The sequence below is a fragment of the Prionailurus bengalensis genome, chromosome D1 (assembly GCF_016509475.1).
Source record: "Prionailurus bengalensis isolate Pbe53 chromosome D1, Fcat_Pben_1.1_paternal_pri, whole genome shotgun sequence".
Taxonomy (NCBI): domain Eukaryota; kingdom Metazoa; phylum Chordata; class Mammalia; order Carnivora; family Felidae; genus Prionailurus; species Prionailurus bengalensis.
This window is the reverse complement of record NC_057346.1, coordinates 90,159,804-90,181,502: the sequence shown is the minus strand read 5'-3', so window position 1 is coordinate 90,181,502 and position 21,699 is coordinate 90,159,804. Positions and strand designations below refer to the sequence as shown.

General features: G+C 45.8%; 1 protein-coding gene across 1 annotated transcript in view; it reads right to left on the bottom strand.

The window, feature by feature from the left end:
• LDLRAD3 (low density lipoprotein receptor class A domain containing 3) overlaps window positions 1–17,820 on the bottom strand; it is a 241,193-nt gene extending 223,373 nt beyond the window's left edge. The window contains exon 1 of the mRNA XM_043580969.1: window positions 17,713–17,820. Coding sequence (XP_043436904.1) covers window positions 17,713–17,758 — 46 coding nt within the window. The 5' untranslated portion in view covers window positions 17,759–17,820. The remainder of the gene's footprint in view (window positions 1–17,712) is intronic.
• Between the last annotated feature and the right edge of the window lie 3,879 nt (window positions 17,821–21,699).

Here is a 21,699-nt window from a genome sequence, read left to right as displayed (position 1 = left end):
AGAGGCACCTTGCATGCATGACCTTGTCCACTCTTCCCAAGAGTGCTATGAGGCTGGCATTATTCTCATCTCCCTTATATAGGTTGAAGAGCTCACTGAAGCATAGAGAGTCTCTATAACCAGCCTAAGGCCAACAGCAAGTATCTGAACCCAGAAGTTTTTGGTTAAAGAGCCTGCCTTCTTGAACCCTATACCTCCATCAGAAGTGGGGCCCAGAAAGTGGCTCCCACAGCTTTGCTGGTTTGCTCACAAACTTAGTTCAGTGATCTCAGCAGCCCTCACAGAGTAAAGCTTCCTTCTAGATGCTGTGACACAGAAGCACCCAGAATCCATGTGAAAAGGAAACATTCTACTCCCGGGCAGAACTAGACCTTATCAGCCAGCCCTAAACCTGGAGTTCCGGTCCTGAACTCTGGTGGTTGTGGAACAACCACCCATTACCTGCACCGTGCCAAATGCCCTCAGGCTTCTCTATCTACATCCAAACGGGGCTAGAGGAGGGGGTGGGGCGGACTGAAGACTGGCCACAGCCTACCACACTCCCCTCCCTACTTTTCAGGGGAAAAGACACTAAAACCAAGGCAAGTTACTGCTTTGTGCTCTTGGGAAACTAAGAACTCTTAATTCTAAATATTGGAAGACGTGGGGAAACAGGTGCGGTAACAACCTAAAGGTCTCCTTAAGGGATGAATAAACAAAGTGCAGTATATTCATACAATGGAGTATCTTACAGCAGTTTAAAAACCACATCTATATTGGGGCACCTGGCTGGCTCAGTCAGTAGAGTGTGCGACCCTTGAACTTGGGGTCGTGAGTTAGAGCCCCACACTGGGCGTAGAGTTTACCTAAAAAAATACACCTATACACGGCAACATGGATGGACCTCAATATTATAAGAATAAATGAAAAAGTAAACTGAAAAATATGCTCAGTATGATAGCATTGATGTACACTTTAAAATATGTATAAGGCCGCCTGGGTGGCTCAGTCGGTTAAACATCTTACTCTTGGTTTCGGCTCAGGTCATGATCTCAGGTCATGAGCTCGAGCCCCGTGTCAGACTCCACGCCAACAGTGTGGAGCCTGCTTGGGATTCTCTCTCTCTCCCTCTCTCTCTCTGCTCCCCCCCAAAAAGTAAATAAATAAACTTTAAAAAAAGGGAGATTATGAAATATTACTCAGCCTTTAAAAGAGAAGGAAATCCTGGCACTTGTGGCGGCACGGATGGACCGTGAGGCAATTATGGAAAGTGAAATAAGTCAGACAAAGACAAATACTGTATGATCTCACGTATATATGGAATCATAAAACAAAATAAAAACAAACAAACAGACAAAAAACCCCAAAACCCGAACTCATAGAGAAATAGAGAACAGATTGGTGGCTGCCAGAGGCAGGGGGTGGGGGTGGAGAAACGGGTGACAGAGGTCAAAAGGTACAAACTTCCAGTTATAACAGCAGTTAAGTCCTGGGGATGTAACGTATAGCACAGTGACTCCAGCTAATAACACGGTGCTCAGAGGACAGATCTTAAAACTTCTCATCACAAGAAAAGAAAATCTGCAACTCTGCCAAGTGACGGATGTTACGTGAACTTACTTAGTGATCATTTTGCAGCATATCCATATACCAAATTTTTAAAAAGGCAGCTTAATTCTGTGGTTGGGAGTTGAATATGGGAGGACAGCTTTCGAGACAAGGAGATTCACTGGCAAGGTCCTGAAGGGTGAAGAGGAAACGTTCTTTGAGAAACTGTACAAACACAGACACGGTCTAAATCAACGGTAGGACCAGACAGTAAACAAGGGCACACACTCCACACATAACGGCTGCATTTAGCTGTGGGGGGAGGAATGAGCCGCGCAACACCGTCCTTTCTCAGGCAAGCGGGCCAGAACCGTTTCTAAAAACGCAACAGGAGACAGGGATCCCTCAGGCACCAACAGCACCTCCAAGAAAGTTAAAGCAAGGGTTATTTGTCTCAGCTGACCCCACTGGCAAGGTGAAGGGAGTACTCCCCCTGAGGCCTGGGTGCCTGGGTACAGAGACTGCTGGAAGGGACAGGGGAGGGAGGGTCCACCTCTGTACAGCCCTCCTGCACAGTCCCTGCTAGGATCTGCAAACCAGATTAAAAGCAGAGCACACATTTTCAAATGATTCAAGAGGAGTTGTGTTGTTATTACTGTCTTCCACTTAACGTAGAATGATTTCAGCCTTTTTCCCTCTAATAGGTAACACTATCCTACCAATCTGAATGGGGAAGGGAGCATAGTGGTTTCCTCTCTCGCAACTCTTGTAAACCATTGCTGTGAAATGTAAGGGGAGTTAACTCATGGGAAGGGACGGACTGAAGTGTTGGGCAGACAAGAAGGGCCAATGCTCGGCAACAAGGTGTGGAAGAAAAAGCAACAGCAACAGCAATGATCAGGTCAGACACCGAGGGTCCTGAGAGAAGCTACAGGAAGAGGCCTCACCAACCCACTTGTACCGAATCTCGAGCTTTTGGTGAGTGGGGACCATTAGGGCCAGATTTGATGAACTTAGAAAAATCAGGAAATGCCATGTTGTTCCCCAAACACCACGAGACAATTTCTCTCTCTCTCTCTCTCTCTCTCTCTCTCTCTCTCTCTCACACACACACACACACACACACACACACACACACTCTATATATAAATTTGAATCATTCTGTCTCATAAAATTTTCCTTTCCATGTAAGAATTATTCTTCTACAGTGGTGCTATCCAAAAGAACTTCCTGAGATGATGGAAATGTTCTGCATCTGAGCTGTGGAAGAAGGTAGCCACCAGCCACCTGAGGCTATTGAGCCCTTGAAATCTGCATGGAGTGAAGGCAGAATTTAATTTCTGATCGATTGTATTTCATCTTAACCCGTTTACACTGAAGTAGCCACATGTGGCTAGGGGACAGCTTACTGAAAGTACAGGCCTACAGCATCCTTCTCAGTCTGCCTAGTATTTTAGCATTTGATGTAATAGCTCACTTTCTCATGAGTCTTTTGTTTGCTTCCAGCGTTTCACCATTAAAAACAATGCTGCCACACACATGATCCTTGCTGAAAGTTTGTACACATCCCACACTATCAGAATAAAGTCCTAACAGTAGAACTGTGGAGTCAGTAGGTAATTATGGTTCTAGGTTTTTCCTACATGTTAACACCATCCACTTATAATAACATAGATACAAACAGCATCATACCTATTATTAGCTGTTCTTTTTAATACTTATTTGTTTTGAGAGAGACAGAGAGAGACAGAGCATGTGTGCACATGTGCACACGCAAGCAGGGAAGGAACAGAGAGAAAGGGAGAATCCTACGCAGGCTCTGTGCTGTCAGCACAGAGCCCAACGTGGGGCTCGATCTCACAAACCATGAGATCACGACCTGAGCTGCAATCGAGAGTCAGACGCCGCACTAGCTGTTTGTGAATACGTGATCCTCATGGGACCCTCATGACCACCACATCAAATGAGATGGGGCAGGTAATATCATTCCCTGTGTATAAGCTTGCCACTGACTTGGTCGGGTTAGGTGGTTTTTATAGCCAACTTCAAAGAATACACCCAGCCATTCGGTGATGTCAGACCATCTGTTCCCCCAGATTAGTTTAACAAGGGAGAATGCTTATACTATACTCACAAGAGAAAAGAGCAGTATACCAAAATTTATTCCCAGCATGATCAAAAATACGTAAAATAAAAGAAAATAAACCAATGTGTTAACAATCTTTAGTTTGTAGCACCGTAACTTGTGTTTTTCTAAACTCCTCTCCAAACTTTTATAATAAACCTGAGTAATTATTAAAATAAGTAACATTTAGTAGGCAATTTTAAAAACTAAATGCTTTAGGGGCGCCTGGGTGGCGCAGTCGGTTAAGCGTCCGACTTCAGCCAGGTCACGATCTCGCGGTCCGGGAGTTCGAGCCCTGCGTCAGGCTCTGGGCTGATGGCTCAGAGCCTGGAGCCTGTTTCCGATTCTGTGTCTCCCTCTCTCTCTGCCCCTCCCCCGTTCATGCTCTGTCTCTCTCTGTCCCAAAAATAAATAAACGTTGAAAAAAAAAATTAAAAAAAAAAAACAAAACTAAATGCTTTAGGGGCACCTGGGTGCTGCAGTCAGTTAAGTGTCCAACTCTTGATCTCAGCTCGGGTCATGATCTCACAGTTCATGACTTGGAGCCCCGTGTCGGGCTCTGCACTGATGGTGCTGAGCCTGCTTAGGATTCTGTCTCTTCTTCTCTCTGCTCCTCCCCTGCCTGTGCTTTCTCTCCCTTTAAATAAATAAATACAACTTTAAAAAAAAAAAAAGAACCGCTTTATGTGCAGTATCTCACTTAAACTATTTCAACATGGCAATAATGGTTTCAACCATCTTTACTCCTATTTACAGATGAAGACACAGTGGGTTGGTAAATGTTTAAGAAACTTGGCCAAGGTCAAGGGAATGAGTGGGATGCGAACCCAGGCTGACTTCCTCAAAAGCCTGTATCCCCGGCCACTACATCAGCACCTCTCAAACTTCAATGTGTGCATACATCACCCAAGGATCTGGTTAAATTGCAGACTCTGGTTCAGTGATGCTGATGTTGTGGGCCTATAGATCACACTTTGAAGAGCAAAGCACCACATAATAATCCTTACACTATAATCTTAAAGGAGAAAATCAACCAGGAAAATGTCTGCTCATAATTCAGATACTATCAATGCTTACTAATCTATAAAATCAAAAATAGACTTTCCTTCCCAATGACTTTCTCCAAAATCTTCTCTGCCATCCATATGGCCGGCCCTACGCCGCCCTTGGAAACTCTCATGCACGGACACCGGCCCTGGGCAGCCATCGGTGTCAGACTTGCTCAGCCCAACTGAAAGCTGAATCAACTTTCTCATCTCATTAGCAGGGAGGATTTTTTTTATCCCCAAAGCTTCCATTAGCAAACACGTGCACGAGTCCAGGGAGCAAGTGTGTGGAGGAAAGGCTGTTGGGAATATCCAGAAGAACACGTCGGGCCCACCCTCCACACCCCATTGCAGACCGACACCAGCCCGTCTGCCACCTGCATTCCCCTATTCCCACGGACATTTCCTTTGCGACATTAAAATTATGTATTCTTTAAGTGTTTTAACCTTCCAAAATTTGGCAAGCACTAACGAATTTTCTACTTGAAGGACCTTCAACAATTATGAATTAAAGTACCCTTTAATTATGTTCCTAATTCTTCATGTCTTTTTATATGGGATAACCCAGATATTCATTGTTTAATGAACCTTTAGCTCTCTGCAGTAACCCTGTTTATCTCTCTTAATGCTTAATGCTATGAACTTACTTATCTGATACCATAAAAGTAGCCCTTGCATACTGAATTTTATTTCCCTAACTTCTCATTCTGTTTATATCTCTTGGTTTTTACTATGTCTCCTGTAATGAATAGATGGGTGATTTTTTTTTTCAGTTAAGAGTTAGTGACAGCTTTTTTTCTTACCGCTACTCTTATAACTGGTGTATTTCTATCACCCTCCATTTCTAAGATTATGCTTACTAATGCACTTCCTTCCTTGAATCATTTATGTGGTTTAGGCAGCAAATTCTTATTTGCTTTGAAATGAGACCAGAAGACAACCTTCAATTTCTTACTAGCTAACATGTTTAACAGTGATATTTCACAAAACAGAACTGTTTTCCCTTTTTCCTCTTGGTAACTTCTCCCTATTAACTCCCTTCAAATGGAATTAAGATGCGAAGCAGTTTTCACTGACCTGTCCTACACCCTTTTTACGTACCACATGCCAGCCTCACAAGGGACTAATTTATCCCCTGATTTTAATATGGTGATCATCGGTTCCCGCGCAAAGACCTCTTCTTCTTTGTCTTTTTTAAGTCACAGGTATCTCTGGTAAAGACCTTTCTAGGTCTTTGAAAATGAGTAAGACGGTTCCAAAATCTGGAAGGGAAACAATGTGCCACCCAAGGGCAAAACCAGCTTGACCAGGGAAATTTCATACTTCCTTCAATTGCCTCTCTTTCTCAAAACCACACGTCCTTAGTGTCACCTCCATTCCTTCTAGGAAACCTACAGGGTACTGTATTGTGTGACTGACATTACGCCAAGCACTGACTCAGGAGCTAGACTATCACGGCAACTAAGGCAGCCTTCAAAGAACCTGCCTGATGCCATCCTGCCTCATGGAACTTTAATCACACAAGAAAGGAAGAGTCCTTTTTTCTGTTCAGGGTTGCTGCTGAGTCACATTTTGTAAATTAAAACTTGGTTGGAGAGCATAATGCGTTCCGGAACCATGCCTGTAATCCAAAGCACTTGTATATCAAAGCAAACTTCCCCATAAGCAATAATGGAAACTCAGATGATTTGCTCCACAACCCAAAAACATTCATATAAGATAATGACAATCCTGTAATGTAATATAAAACAATGAAGACAACACAAAATATAAAGAAAAATAAATGAAGATAAATAAGTTAACCTGCACTTACCTTTGAAAACATTTGGGGCTGGTGTGAGGGAGACAAGAGAAAGGAGGGTTATTGTGTAGAGCAACTTTCACTATCGCTGACGGAATCACTGCTATCTATCGGCTCAATGGAATCTTTTTCTTTCCCTGCAACTTTAACAAGGAACCTTTCTTTTTTTTTTTTTTTTTTTTTTTTTATAAAATTTTTTTTTTTTTCCAACGTTTATTTATTTTTGGGACAGAGAGAGACAGAGCATGAATGGGGGAGGGGCAGAGAGAGAAGGAGACACAGAATCGGAAACAGGCTCCAGGCTCCGAGCCATCAGCCCAGAGCCCGACGCGGGGCTCGAACTCATGGGCCGCGAGATCGTGACCTGGCTGAAGTCGGACGCTCAACCGACTGCGCCACCCAGGCGCCCCAACAAGGAACCTTTCTAATGACACTTGCTTTTGCCTCCTTTTGAGGATTTTCGTGGAAATGTGCCATTGCATTGCCATTAAACAGATTCATCTCTTGCACTTCTACAGCCTTATTTGAGTGGTGGTTTTAGACCCAAATTACCCAAAATATTTACAAAATTTTGCAGTTTCCCACATTTTGCACATATCCCTAATCTCATTTGAAGTGAGGGATTCCTCCGGTTTTCTCCTCCTCCTCTGCAGACGAGATGCAGATGTAAACTTTTTTATAAAATCTTGCAATTTCAGCCACTTGCATACCTCGTTCGTACTCCTCCATGATTTCCTTAACTTCCACTGTGATTGTCTCTTTCTTACTGCCTTTCTTTTTACCCTTCTTCACGGGGGCCATTGTAGGCACTCACATGGATGTTGACTACAGGACAGTATTGACAAACTCCTGTCATATACTGTATGTAATTAACTGGCAATAAGGAAGCAGAGAAAAGGGTCTATATCTGCAGGCAGCCTGACCTAGAATGAAGCAAAGCATTCCTAAGCTTACTCTTGTATGGAAAAGCAAAGGACTGTCCACAGGTGCTTTGAAGTGACAAAAAATACACCCGTGTCAGTTGTGGGCACTTTCCAATGTTCTGAAAAATCACTGATTTCTGCCAAACAACACAATGTGAGACCAAGCATCCAAGCATGGTAGACAATCACCCGCAATTCCACAGTGAGAGAAAGAGAGGACCATTGGCTCAGTTGCAATCATGTGACATTCGGCATCATGTGCTACTCATATTGCAAGACATCGCTTGTTTATCAAGTTAAAATTTATTAGAAATCTTTGCCCATCTTGTGGAACACTTGCAAAACAAATTATTTGCAATCCAAGGTTTTACTGTACTTTGAAAAGATCCTGATACTCTCCCCTTGAGGCTGAACAGTGCTCCTTTCCCAGAATATCTATTCCAATGTCTGAGCATCTCCAACTCCTCTGGTGTGTTTATAACTCAAACGTTGAGCGTCCCTATTATATTTTCGACATCTGTTAGTTTTTCTTGTATTGTCCTTACCATCTACTTGGACAACATGAAAGAATTTGGGGCGTGCTAAGTCTCTGCCTCCCTGCATCACTGCTCCCCTTCATAGATCCAAGGATGTACACTTTCTCTATATATGACGCTTACAAAGCTAGCTCTATCTTTCATTGATACAGAATATTCCTGACAGGCCATCTCTTTAACTTCATCTCTTCTACAGTAATTAGCACCCACACTTTCCAGGCCTGCTTCCCTAGGTCCTGCCAGCTGGCCTCACTTGCTACTATCATACTTTTTCATCAAGCTTATGCTGATGTTTTTATGAAATCTGTTTTCAAAACCCTTTATTCCGTTCTGTTCTGGTTTCTCTCAGCATTGACACTTTTTTATGGCATCAGATTTTTTTCTGATGAAACACCCTACATTGCTAATCACCCTTCCATCGCCCCCAAGTCCCCCATTTTATTTTTAAAATAAAAAACAAGTTATATTTAGAACTTTCCAAACCAATTGAGAGGCTTTTTTTAACTGACCATGGAGCTACAAGAGTGACTGGGACTCATTTTTCAGCCATGTCCAATTAGTTTAACGACTCCCGGAGAACACTGCTCTGATTCAAGGCTAGGACTGAAGGAAAATGTTCCAGGGCTGCCATCAAAGAGGACACACTTCTGATATCCCCGAAGCTAACCTCACTGGGCCTTATAATAACGAGAAGGGATTTTTAATGCAGTAAAATTAAACACCCTTTATGCTTTCATTTCTGTATGCCAACAGACACATGAGTGTCCCACGTGGAACACTGGCTCCTTGGGTTTGCAAGTCTTCTCAATCAAGTTATTCATAAATTCCATGTTCCTCCAGCACCCAGTTCCCAAAGGCCTGTTCCAGAGTAAGCTAAATGGCTGCCCTCCCTCTCTGTGGCCTCTCTCCAGGCCAGAGACAACCTTGTCTTCACACTGTGCTATTTGTCTGTCAAAAATCACAGTTGGATCTGAGCACCAGCCAATCCACCCAATTAACAGTCTCCTGATATCACAATGACTCATGAAAAGGAGAGGACATGGGAGAGAGACTTTGGAATCCTGAGGCTCAGCTCACTCTGGTCTGCCTAGAGTTATTAACATGTGACAGACCTGTGGCCTTACTTTCTCACAAGGTACGACCCACTGCCCACAAGAGCAAACCTTGTGGTTTGGGGCAACGAAATGGGGCAAATTATTTCTACCTTATTTCTGGCACAGTATATTAACATTTCACCTTTCACAATGAATAATATCAACGACTAGTGTTCAGAAAAAGTTCTCCCATACGTGAACCATACAAGCTTCAGCTCAGGGTCAGAAAGTAAGAATAAAACTTCAGTTTTTCTTTTTATATGAGATATTATAATCAGCACTGTACTTCTGTCTTAAAAAACCTATTTCTGGACTTCATAAACAGTGAGCCTTTCTATTTGGCAACCCAGCAGTATTTAAGGGAAGTACTGACCAAAAAGAAATTGCTTTAGGTTGGCATTCCAATAAAATATTTCCAGCAACAGGGAGAAAAAAATTCTCCATCATTAATACATTCAAAGGCAAGTCTCCTGGTGTTGAAATAACTTGTTTGTTGTTATTGTTTCTTTTAATAAAACAAGCCTCCACAAAAGCCAATTTAAATACCTAAAATGACAAGTACTCCACAGGGAGGAATGGCAGAACATCAGTTTAAATCTGCCAAAACCAAGCCACTCGAACAAAATCAATTTAGGACGCCCCCTGACTCTAATGGCTAACATCATTCTATCCAACATGATAAACTGGAATCAATATTGACATCACTACCCAATGATGGAATTGTCTAGCACAAGCTAGGGAGTACACCTGCTTCTTCCAGCATACATGAACTTGAGTTGAGTGACTACTCAATGCCAGAGCAGTAAAGCCAGTGGTCCAGCGGTTAAGCGCACAGGTTCAAGCTGTACAGTCCTATACGCCAATTCTGAAACCACCTTTTATTGGCTGTGGGCTTGGGAACATTACTTAGCCTTCTAGTTTCCTCATCTATAAAATGGCAAAGCATACCACCTACCTGAATAAACTGCTTGAAAATGAAATAAGATTTGGGGCACCTGGGTGGCTCAGTCAGCTAAGTCCGACTTTGGCTCAGGTCATGATCTCACAGTTTGTGAGTTTGAGCCCCACGTCAGGCTCTGTGCTGACAGCTCAGAGCCTGGAGCCTGCTTCAAATTCTGTGTCTCCCTCTCTCCCTGCTCCTCCCTCACTCTTCGCTCTGTCTGTCTGTCTGTCTCTCTCTCTGGCTCTCAAAAATAAACATTAAAAAAATTTTTTTAATAAAAAAATGAATTATGGTATACACACATACCAGAAGATGTTTTTAAAAGAATGGGTAGATATGTAAGAACCGAAAGATGGTTAAGACAATGCATATCTTTGTTTTTGTAATACATCTGAAATCAGGATGTACCCAATTTATCTTTAATATTGAAATATGTCTGAAATCAAGATGTGCTCAACAGCCAACAGCATCTTGTGATAGCACACGACAAACAGAAGCAGTGATTTACTGGTCACTGGTGGTACCTGGGCAAACTTGGTCACAGCCATTCATGGTGTCCTCACCTCTGTCCAGTTCTGGGCACTGACAGTACTGAAGAGGTTGGTATTCAGGATGTCTTTTAAAGACTGTACTGAGATCCAATGTTGAAATGAAAAATTAGGGGCACCCGGGTGGCTCAACTGGTTAAGGGTCTGACTCGTGACTTTGGCTCACTGTGAGATGGAGCCCCAAAGCCTGCTTGGGATTCTCTCTTTCCCTCTCTCTCTCTCTCTCTCTGCCCCTCCTCCGCTCGCTCCCGCTCTCTAAAAATAAACTTAAAAAAAATTTAATGAAAAATCAGTGTGTACACGAAAAAGTGAGGAAACAGTGAAAATGTGGTGATAGGGAAGCAAATATCTGTCACTGGAAAAATGACTTCAATTCCATCATTTTTGCAAAGCAATTCTGTAACTTTAAAGTACTTAATAGAGGAAGACACACACAAAGAGCTGACGCCTTACTGTAGTGCACATTAAGGTTAAGAGGAAATGCCAAATGCTCTGGAATAAATGACGTTTCCAAACGGGAGTGGGGGTGGGGGCAGACATAACTAATTCCCATAGCTCAAGGTAAAAGTGACAGAATACATATTTAAGTATGTATGTAAAAAATACATATGTAAGTGAAAACGACAAGTCGAAAAATTACAAATACAGAGACATATGAGCTCATTAAATTGTGTGTGTGTGTGTGTGTGTGTGTGTGTGTGTGTGTGTGTAAATCCATATAAGGGCTAAAATGATATATATCAGTTCATAGTAATTTAGGACAAGGAGAGAAAATGTAAATGAAAGACGAAGAAGGATTTTAATGTTTTATTGTAAGGATCCTATTTTGTTTGAATCTTTATAATAAGCAGGTATCTGGGTATTATTTTTGTCATGGCTTTAATTCAAGAAGATTACAACCAAATAATGTATATACAGCCATGGCACCCTGCCACATAGAGAAAACCTTCAAGGAGGGACAGCCATTATTATGCACCTAGATACCACGAAAGACACGAGAAATATGACATATCTGTTAAACGATAAAGAAGGTTGTTGCCCACAAGCCACAGAAGAAACGTCTTCTTCAAATCCCTGAAGCCAAGAGCCACAAGAGTTTTAGAACACCCACACGCATGACCCAACATTCTAACTGGAAAGCAAAAGAAAGCAAGTCAGAATGGGGCCACCGCCTCTGAAACCTGTTCAAGAAGGACTCATCCGTTTCATATCCCCAAAGGCAAGATATCCACCTGTGCTGAGGCCCCGTGACGTCCACGCAGCTCTGTTCCCATCAAGGCCAGGTGCGCGTCGGTACACCTCACATCCAGAACGCCTTTGCAATAGTTCCTGCAGACAAGTGCCTTCCCAGATAAGGACAGAAGGGAAACAACCCCACTGCCATCACTGGATCATCCGGTTCTTCAAGGACAACGAACACGTTTACACAGCTTCAAGCCCCTCGAGCAAAGGATGGACAGGGCAGAGCTGGTGCCACACTGATGAAGAGCCACGTAAAACTTTGAGAAGAATTTTCTAATTGATCCAAAGACAAAAGGGAACACACATTTGCATGCTTGGGAAGCAAGAGCTCCTCCCTGGAAAAGCCTCTCTGAAGAGGACGTGACCGGAGGCACAGGTGCCTGACCTAAGATAACACACGCTTCTCCCTTCAAGCCCAGCATCCCTCTTCGTGGAGCCTCCTTTTTTCCTGCACAAAAGACCGCATACAATGCACACTGCTGGTCTGAGGAGAGAAGGAAGGAAAACACTTGAGGAAAGCTGGACACTGAACAAAGGGAAATGACAGCTGGAAGGCGAAGTGTCTTAAAGGAATGCGAGTGTTATAAAGTGACACATAAACTCTAAAAAGACCTCAGAGAACAAAGTCCGAGATGAAAATTCCCCCCAAACCATCTTGCCGCTAGTACAGATGGTTTTCCCCGCCACCTGCACAACCGACCCAAGTTGTAAAGCCCTTTGATGGGAAGGAAGCAGGAATCACAGGGAGGGGAGGGAAGCTGAGAAGAACAGTAACTGCTCTGTAGAGCAGAGGAAGGGGGGACTTCCAGGGTTAAGATTTCAACACACAACTCCCAAGGCGGACTTCTAGGCAGGGTGAACCTCCCCAGTTTTACATTCAGGGAGCCTAGAGGCTTCTGGCGTCAGCTGTCACCCTCCTCAGGAGTCTCTCCCAGGAGAACTGAATCTGCAACGTAAAACTCCCGAGAAAGTTTTCGCTGTGGTACAAGGGGAAGCGAGAGAGAGAAAGGGTCAGTGCTGGGCGGTTCTAATTACAACTGTACTTTCACATTGAACTTCTGGGGCTGTGGAAACAGAAAGCAGAAACCAGATGACTAAAAGACCCTTTGGAAGGAGGATGCCATCCCAACCCACCGCATCTAGAAGATATTTTGGATGAGCAGTAACAACGCTCAAGGTGTATGGCAAGGGGGCTTGCTCACCCTAGGGGTTCCCAACCGGGGGGGGGGGGGGAGGGGGGAGGAAGGTGCATTCTGCCCCCAGAGGGCTTTTGGTATCATCTGGAGACATCTTTGATTGTCACAAGTGTGGGAGGCCAAGAGGAAGGAGCCGCTACTGGCTAGAACCAGCGATGCTGCTAAATGTTCTAGAATGGCAGGACAGTCCCCACAACAAACTATGCAGCGCAAAAGTCGACAGAGCTGAGGCTGCGAAATCCTGCACTAGACCAACCCCATCCCTGCAATCATGTCCAGAAACTCTAACAATCCTACCTGCAAGAAACATTTGCCATCCCTAGGACGGAGCAGCTACCCAGTCACAAAAGTCCACTTCTTCTGGTAAGCAACATCAAACAGCAAGCAGGGGCACCTGGGGAGCTCAGTCGGTTAAGCCTCCGACTCTTGATTTCAGCTCAGGTCATGCTGTCATGGTTCATGAGATCGAGCCCCAAGTAGGGCTCTACACTAATAGCATGGGGTCTGCTTGGGGTTCTCTCTCCCTCTCTCTCTGCCCCTCCCCCACGCATGCAAGCACTCTCTCAAAATAAATAAATAAATAAACTTTTTTTTTTTTGACTAAAAAAAAATCAAGGAGATGATGTGACAAGCAAATGCCGCATCTTCAAAGTACCTGGCTGCTTTCCCAGCAAACATTTTTAAAGGCACTCCTCAGCATCCGAGAGAGCAGATTCTTTTACAACAATTACAAAGAAAGAACAGTTCTTTTACTTACACACACACACACACACACACACACACACACACACGAGCGCGCGCGCGCGCGCACACACAACCATCTTAAAAATCTCCTTGGAGGTCAGGTATAGGCACTGGCAGAAAAACCAGCACACTTAGGATGGCCCAACCATTTCCAAAATACTCTAAAGAGAGAAAGAAAGAGGAAAAGAGAACAAACAAGAAAACTCCACAAACAAAACAGATCCCGGAGGATCCAAAGAACAAAACTTGTCCCCAGGGGCTATCTTACAGTTAAAAATAGTTCCATCAGCCTATGGCATATAGCATCTTTTATTTTTTAATCGTAAAATACAATAAACATATAAAAAAAAAAAAGGACAATGTATACATATAGATCTCAATGGACAAAAACAACCCAACCCTCCTCACTCCCCACCCCCCCTGCCAAGTAATTACAATTCAGGTCAAGAAATCCAACCATGGCCCATGGTATCTTTCCACCAAGCCTCCCCACCATGAACACAGCAAAACAGACCTGTGCTATTTTGAAAAGTTCCATCTTTCCTCAAGGATTGAGATTTATTTTCTGTATTTCCCATGAACACCAACTGGTAAGTTCAGAGCAGTGACCACAAAGCGAACAGATTTAGGGAGGAGGGGTGTTTATGGAAACAATCTCACTGACTGTTAAATTCACAAAAGCAAGTGGGAGTAAAGGCGTGGAAGCTGTGTGCATGATTCCTGCAAACAAGAAGCCAGAGTTAGAATCCAAGCGTCAGTCCTCACTCCGGCATCCTGGGTATGAATGAGTTCTCGTGAACCATAAAATGACTTCCTGCCACACAGTACCATTGAAAAAAATTCAACAAGATCGTGCATTTAAAGTGGCAAGCAAAATATCTCACACATATATGTGCCTGCCATCAATACTGGGTCCCCTTTCTCCCTGGGCCCGTGCAAACGGGCAAGGTCAAGTCTTTACTATGAGATTATTTGACTACAAACTCTCCTACTCCCAGCTTCTTCTAAAATGCTTCATGAAGGTGAGATACAAGCCCACTTTCAAGTTACCCTGGAGACTTTGGTAAAAAGGTGTCTACACCAGTCTTGGAGGCCCAGAATTGACCATCCTGCCCTTTCCTATTCACTCAGCTGTTCCTCCCCCACCCATATCAAGGTCAAAGGCCTAAGTGGGCTGCCAAATAAAAACACCTCAGACCCCAGCAGGGAACCTTTGTCCCATCTCTTTGAAGAGGAACAGCAACAAGGTGTGTTTATTTGTACTTCAGTACACAGTGCCCAGTCTCATCTACCAGGGCTGGGCTGCGATGTTACTCAACTAGGTAAAAATAATAATGAAATCTACCCGCTCACACCATTAAGTAGATCTTTCCAGGAGAAAAGGTCAGTACTCACACTCCTGGGAGTACACATGGGGGGAAAATCAAGCGTGTTCACTGACAGAAGGAGAATGTCAGGGAATGGAAGCAAAGGTCCGCCCAGGAGGAGGTGGGATTGACCACCCGCAGGACACGGCCACCATCAGACATGGCTCACCATCTGTGCACTTAAAACCCAGCAAGCCCACCACGGGAAAAGAAACTGGACATTGGATGGGCTGAGTCTTTCTCACAGGATACATTAAAACATAACAACAGCTAAAAAATCAATGCTTCACTTCACTGACACAAACAACATAACAAAGGAAGAAAAAGAAAACACATGGAGGTGTCTGGGGTTCCTGAGTAACAAAGGCCTCCGGATTGCTCTTGAGATGTCAGTGGCCTCCCAGCCCTACAAAGAAACTCAGAGTAGGGTTCAACTAACTATGACCCCAGTTTTCTTCACAGACTCTCCAAGGGGAGACAGAAATCCAAAGTACTGGCTTTTATAATCTCTCTTGTTTTTCCAACTTCCCAGAAGAGCACCAAGAAGCTGGATATGAGATAGAGGGGTGGAGTCTCTGGTCCCACTATGAACCCCAAAGTGAACCACACATGGGCTTCTCTAAGAGGCTGGAAGGCCAGGGGCACCCCGGGGGCATCAAGAAAAACGACCAGACCTGTTTCTGGTAACACACTGGGTCAACGCGGAATCCATGCTAAAAGGATGATGCTTAATGTAACACGAAAAATGCACACACAACCCAACCTGCCTAGAAGTTTCTAAAGCAACAACTGTAAAGGTGATTCAAAGCCACACTGATGCAATGACCACAGAGAATGGAAAACCACCACCACGGACAGTCAGGAGGTTCTGTGACCCCCAATCTCTCACTCCCCACTGTGACTGTTTATTGTAACGCTATTTTATATGTATACATGTATTAAATAACCAGCATTGACCAGAGAAGGACAAAATTAACTTCACAGCTATTTTTACAGACATGGAGACTCAACCAAAGCAACCAAGTACCAACTGGGAATTGCAAAAAGTGTCCACTGAGCCACAAGCAAATCTGAGGACACCTACAAGAGCCAGCTTCCAGACTGTCCTACTTGGATGTTACCATGGGACACATCTCCGCTATGCAAATGGAGAGCATGAATTTAGAGGCCCTGGAAAGCTCCCTGTTCTAACAGCCCCCACACAGGCTCATTCACACCTACCTATAGCTGCCAATGCCCCCTTGGGACTCTTTCGCTGGACTGGCCTGACAGTTCAGGAGAAACAAGGCATTGTTCCCCCAGACTGAGTTAAAACCCCATGGCACCTACCACCATTCCACCATCACTGGAAGGCACGGCAAACCCACAGACACCAAAACGGGTCTCCAGGGGTGGGGATGATGTCACAGGTCTGAGAGGTGGGAAAGGCTGCCCAGTGGATTCTGAGGAGGACCAGGACCAGGGACTTCAAGGAAGGAGGGGGATTTCTCTTTCCAAACACACATGGGGGAGTGGGGGAGCTCAGAGTGATGTCAGCCTCAACTTCCCAACACATGAACCACCACAGACACCTCCACACCAAACAGCTAGAAGCATCTGGGGAAATCAGGCATACATTAGATAAGTGGATAGCACAAATGTCAGGCAAGCATGCTTCTGCTGAAGAAAGTTCACTGGGCCCTGTCACCCACTTTCTGGGCATCAGCTGCCCAGAAATAAACGTCAGGGGGCGGGCCGAGCTGAGGAGGGGCAGCTGACAGCTGTGGCCAGCGGGCCGGGGCAGAGGAGGAAGGGCTCCTGGGCTGGAATTCTGAGCGTGACCACATCAGCAGAAAAGTTCCAGGGGACAGCACGCTGTCAGGAAGGGAAAGAGGCTTGCTGCTTCCCAGAACCTCAGGATGCACCCGCTGCGGTGATGCCTGGTCCAAAGGGCCTCCAGATGAAGCTCGGGTGCACTCTCAACGGGCACCTCGCCAGTCTGGGCGCTCGCTGAGGAACAACTCGGGGTGGTCAGATGACAAACGTTCTGCTCCCAGGATAAGTGGGAAAGATTAATAATTCCCAGGTCTGGCCCTGCATCATCTCTCTTTACCCAAACCAAACACAGTCTCCGGAAGGAGTGGAAAGAAGCCACCATGCTACCCGCCAGACGTCCAGGGGGGAAACTGAGGCACAAGGGTGCACGCGAGGGATGCGGGAAGAGGCCCTGGGGAGGCTCGCACAGCGCCCAGCACCGGGAGCCTGGGAAGATGGGATCAGGGAAGAGTTCCCTCCCCTCCCCTCCCCTCCTCCCTTCCCCAAGACACACAACACACACACGCACTGGAGCTACGCCCAATCGGGGCAGCAGCCGGGCTCTCCAGCCGGGCTGCACACAAAGCCCCGCCCGCGCGCACAGCCCTCCGCACCGGCCGGCCCGCACGCCCACACAATAGGACTGCGCGCACCCCGCCGCGGCCCCTCGCCCGGGTCCCGGCCAGCCCGGCGCCGGGGGCCGCCCTCCGTGCACACTCGCCCGGGAGACGCAGCCGGGCCGCAGGGAGGGCGCGCGATCGCAGCCCGGCCGCCGCACCCCCGCCCCGCGCCCCGCAGGAAGTTCGCCCGACGCCCTCCGACTCACCCGCGGCGCTGCTCAGCAGCAGGCACAGCGGCCCCAGCAGCCACATGGCGCGGCCGCCGCTCCCGCTGCCCGGCGCCGTCGCTGCCCCCTCGGCCGCGGCGCTGACCCCGCCCCTCGCCGCGCCGGCCCCGCCCCCCGCTGTCCCTCCGCCCGCGCGCCCCGCGCGCCCCGCCCGCCCCGGCCCGGCCGCCGGCCGCGCTCAGCCAAGTTTTGCCAGCGCTCTGCCGCGCGCGCCGTCCGCGCCCTGTCCCGCGTGCCCGGCTGCAGGGGCCGCCGACGGGGCTGCGGAGCGTCCGGCCCCCTTGGCCTCGCCGCCTCCCGCCTGGGCTTCGAGGCTCTTCCAACAGCCCGGGCTCTGTTCTCTGCCCCCTCTTTTTCCTCCTCCCTTAGCTCCTCCATCCTCGAGGATGTGGCGCTCACCGCCTTCCAGACCCAAGCTGGAGTTCTTGACTTAACTATAAAATTAGTTCACTCCCGGGAGAGACAGAAAAAGTTTGGAAGAAAGGACCAAATATTATGAGAAAATATGCATTTTATTTTTAGTAGCAAGAGCAGAATACCGCGACCAGTGCTTCTCAAACTGTAATATGCATTGGACACTCGGGATTCTTGTTAAAATGCTGATTCTGACTCCGTGGGTCTGAGGTGGGGCCGGAGATTCTGCTTTTCTAACAAGCGTCTAGGTGGTTCCTAGACTGACATCTGAGAACCACAAGTGGAGTAGGGAAGCTAACACCTTTAAGAGTTATTTCATCTGGATCTTGTCTACCTATGCCCAGTGGAACACTGGGGCCCCCATTTGCGGAAAAGAAAAAAAAAATGTAAAGGCCTACGCCCAGATGCAAAATGAACAGCTGCTCAAATGCAGTTGGAGCTCCGAGAGGCGCTGGTGAAAATTGCCAAAGGGTTTTAGATGGTGGAAGAATGCTGTGGCACTTTTGCGCCCCACCCTCTACCTCCTGATCCTCCCCAAATATGTAAAGTTGTGTTACAGGATCAACATGCAGAGTAGTCCTGCCTCTCCATAATCAAGATACAGAGTAGTACCTCTTCCCCCAACAAGTTCACCACTCGCCCCCCAAAAAATAAAAAAACGAATACAAACAATTGCCCAAAACTGGAAATAATTTATACGTCCATCAACTGGTGAATGGATAAGCAAATTATATTATATCATGTAATGAAACATGAGTGAATATCAAACGCATGCTAAGAGAAAGAATCCAGCCCCAAAGGGCACATTCTGTATGATTCCATTTATAAGACCTGGGAGGAGGAGGGAAGCTAAGCTATAGGGACCAAAATCAGATCAGTAGTGACCAGGGTCTGGGGCTATGGGAAAGAGATGGGTGCAAGGGGCACAAGAGAATATCATACATTTGTCAACACATATGCAACTGCATCCCTAAAAGGCACACCGAAGACGGGCGAATTGTACTGTGTATAAGTTGTACCCGTTTGGAGGAGTCCAGAAGGTGTGGGTGCTGGGACAACTAGCCAGGGAGGTTATAGCGGGGATGCCGGCATCACTTTGGGGGTGCGCTGGAGGCAAGCTCGAGGATGCTGAGGTTCAGTGACTTTTTCATTGTTAGCTCTAGTCTAGAAACGTGACAGCTCAAGGGGATCAGGTCAAAATTTTAAAACACCAATGCAGTTCAAAGTAATGAGAAAATGTGATGTGATTTAGGAAAGTTTAACAAGTTCCACACTACAAAGTAGTGTGTCTAGTGTGGAAAATATAAATAAATTCTCCAAAAAATTTAGCATTCAAGGAGTACATCCTGGGATCTGTGAACACTAGAGAGACTATCCCATGGGCTTCAGGGAGTTTTAAAGCCCCTAAAATTGCACGCAAAAAAGGTAGAGGTGGCATGTGCATTTTTTCCGGGATGTCCCTAGCTTTTGATAATGATACCCAAGAAGGGGCTCCTGGGTGGCTCAGTCAGTTAAGTGTCCAACTTCAGCTCAGGTCACAATCTCACAATCTGTGAGTTCGAGCCCCGCGTCGGGCTCTGTGCTGACAGCTCAGAGCCTGGAGCCTGCTTTGGATTCTGTGTCTTTCTCTCCCTCTGCCCCTCCCCTGCTAATGCTCTCTCTGTGTCTCAAAAACAAATAAAAACATAACAAAAAAATTTTTAAATGATACCCAAGAAGGTAAGTAATTTCTCCTCCAGCTGCTTGTTTTCCTCCAAACCTTAGGAATATAGAAGGGCAATGGACCTGACCCACTGCTAACGATCTTGTTTCCTTAGGTCCCTTTGGGCCCATGAACTTTGGGAATGATTTAGTATACATTGCTTACTCTCCATATCTCTCTCTCTCTCTCTCTCTCTCTCTCTCTCTCTCTCACACACACACACACACACACACACACACACACACACACACACTTCTTTTAAGTGTACTAATGTCTTTGAGATGATTTGAAGAAATGTAAAGCCCTCTTGAAGTTCAATTGTTTTTATACTGAATCACTCCCAACCTCCTCACCATATCTGTTGGGACAGGCTGTGAAACCATTCTTTATATTTCATTATTCTCCCCTTTCCCAGTTCTTAAAATCCCATCAAAAACACAGGGCATTCTGTTTCCGGAAAACACGATAGGTTCTCATGTTAATTGTTCAGGTCTCAGAGAAGGCTGTCTTCTGAGTTGCAAGTCTTTTTCTTACCTTGGTTTAATAAAAATCAAAACCAGATTGCATTTTTCTCTTATTTGCCAAGTGATACACTCTGTCCTTGTATTTGTGCTTCTGACATGGGTTCCCATTGCTGACAAAGAAGTGAAGGGACTTGGTCCCTCTGTGGTCATCGGTATAATCTCCACCACTCCCTACATTTTTGTATCACTCCTCATAGCAGCTCCCAGAACATTACAGGTGAAACAGCACTGCTGGGCTTGAGCTCAGGTGTTTGGGATGTGCTCCCATGCTCCTCCCACTTGTTCACACTAGCTCTGTGACCTTGGGCAGGTTATTAACCTCTCTGAGTCTCCATTTCCTTGTGGGTAAAACAGGCATCATATGAGCACTTGGAACTTAGGGCTGCCTTCAAGATGAAATGAGACAGTATATGTAAATTCTTTGGCATGGTACCTTGCATATAGTAATTGCTTAAGAAAAGGTAGCTGCGGTTGTGGTTGTGGGTCACATTACAAGGTAGCTGGTGTGGCGGCCAGTCTCCAAGATGGCTCTCAAAGATCCTTGCCTTCTGGTATCCATGCACTTGTACAGTCTCCTCCCCCACAGAATGGCCTTTATGACCAATGGATACTGTAGAGGGGTCGCTGGGGAACCTCCAAGGCTGGGTCACTTGGGTCATAGCAGTTTCTTCCTTGTGTCTTAGATCCCATGCTCTGGGGGAAACCAGCCACCACACTTAAGCAGCCCTGTGGATAGGGCCACATGGGGACGGTCTGAGCTTCCTGCCAACTTGCCAGTCATTGGACTGAACCACCTTGGAAGTGGAACCTTGAGCCCCAGTCAAGCCTTCAGATGAAAGCAGTCTTCGTGAGAAATCCTGAGCTGGAGCTACCCAGCCACTCCCAAATTCCTGATCCGCAGAAGCCATCAGAGATCATAAATGTGTATTGCTGTTTTAAGCTACTAACTTTCAGAGTAATTCACTGTGTAATAATAGGTAACGTGTAGGATTGACTTCACGGTTCTAAAGGATGCTTTAAATGAAGTAATACATGGGAAACACTTAGAATGTTGCCTAGTACGTAGCTAAACATTCAATAAACATAAGTTTGGTTGTTATCATAATTGGTTTTTCTATTATTGTCATCATCACTACCTTTCTTCCAAAGCATCTAAGATTCGGGCCTGTCAAATTTCAAGAAGACTCTTTCAAACTTGAAGAAGAGTTGAAACCATCAAGAGGGTTGAAGAGGAAGAACTAGAAGGACTAAGGAAAAACTTTATTTACAAGAAGTTTACTGCAGGGGCACCTGGGCAGATCAGTCGGTTGGGCGGCCGACTTCGGC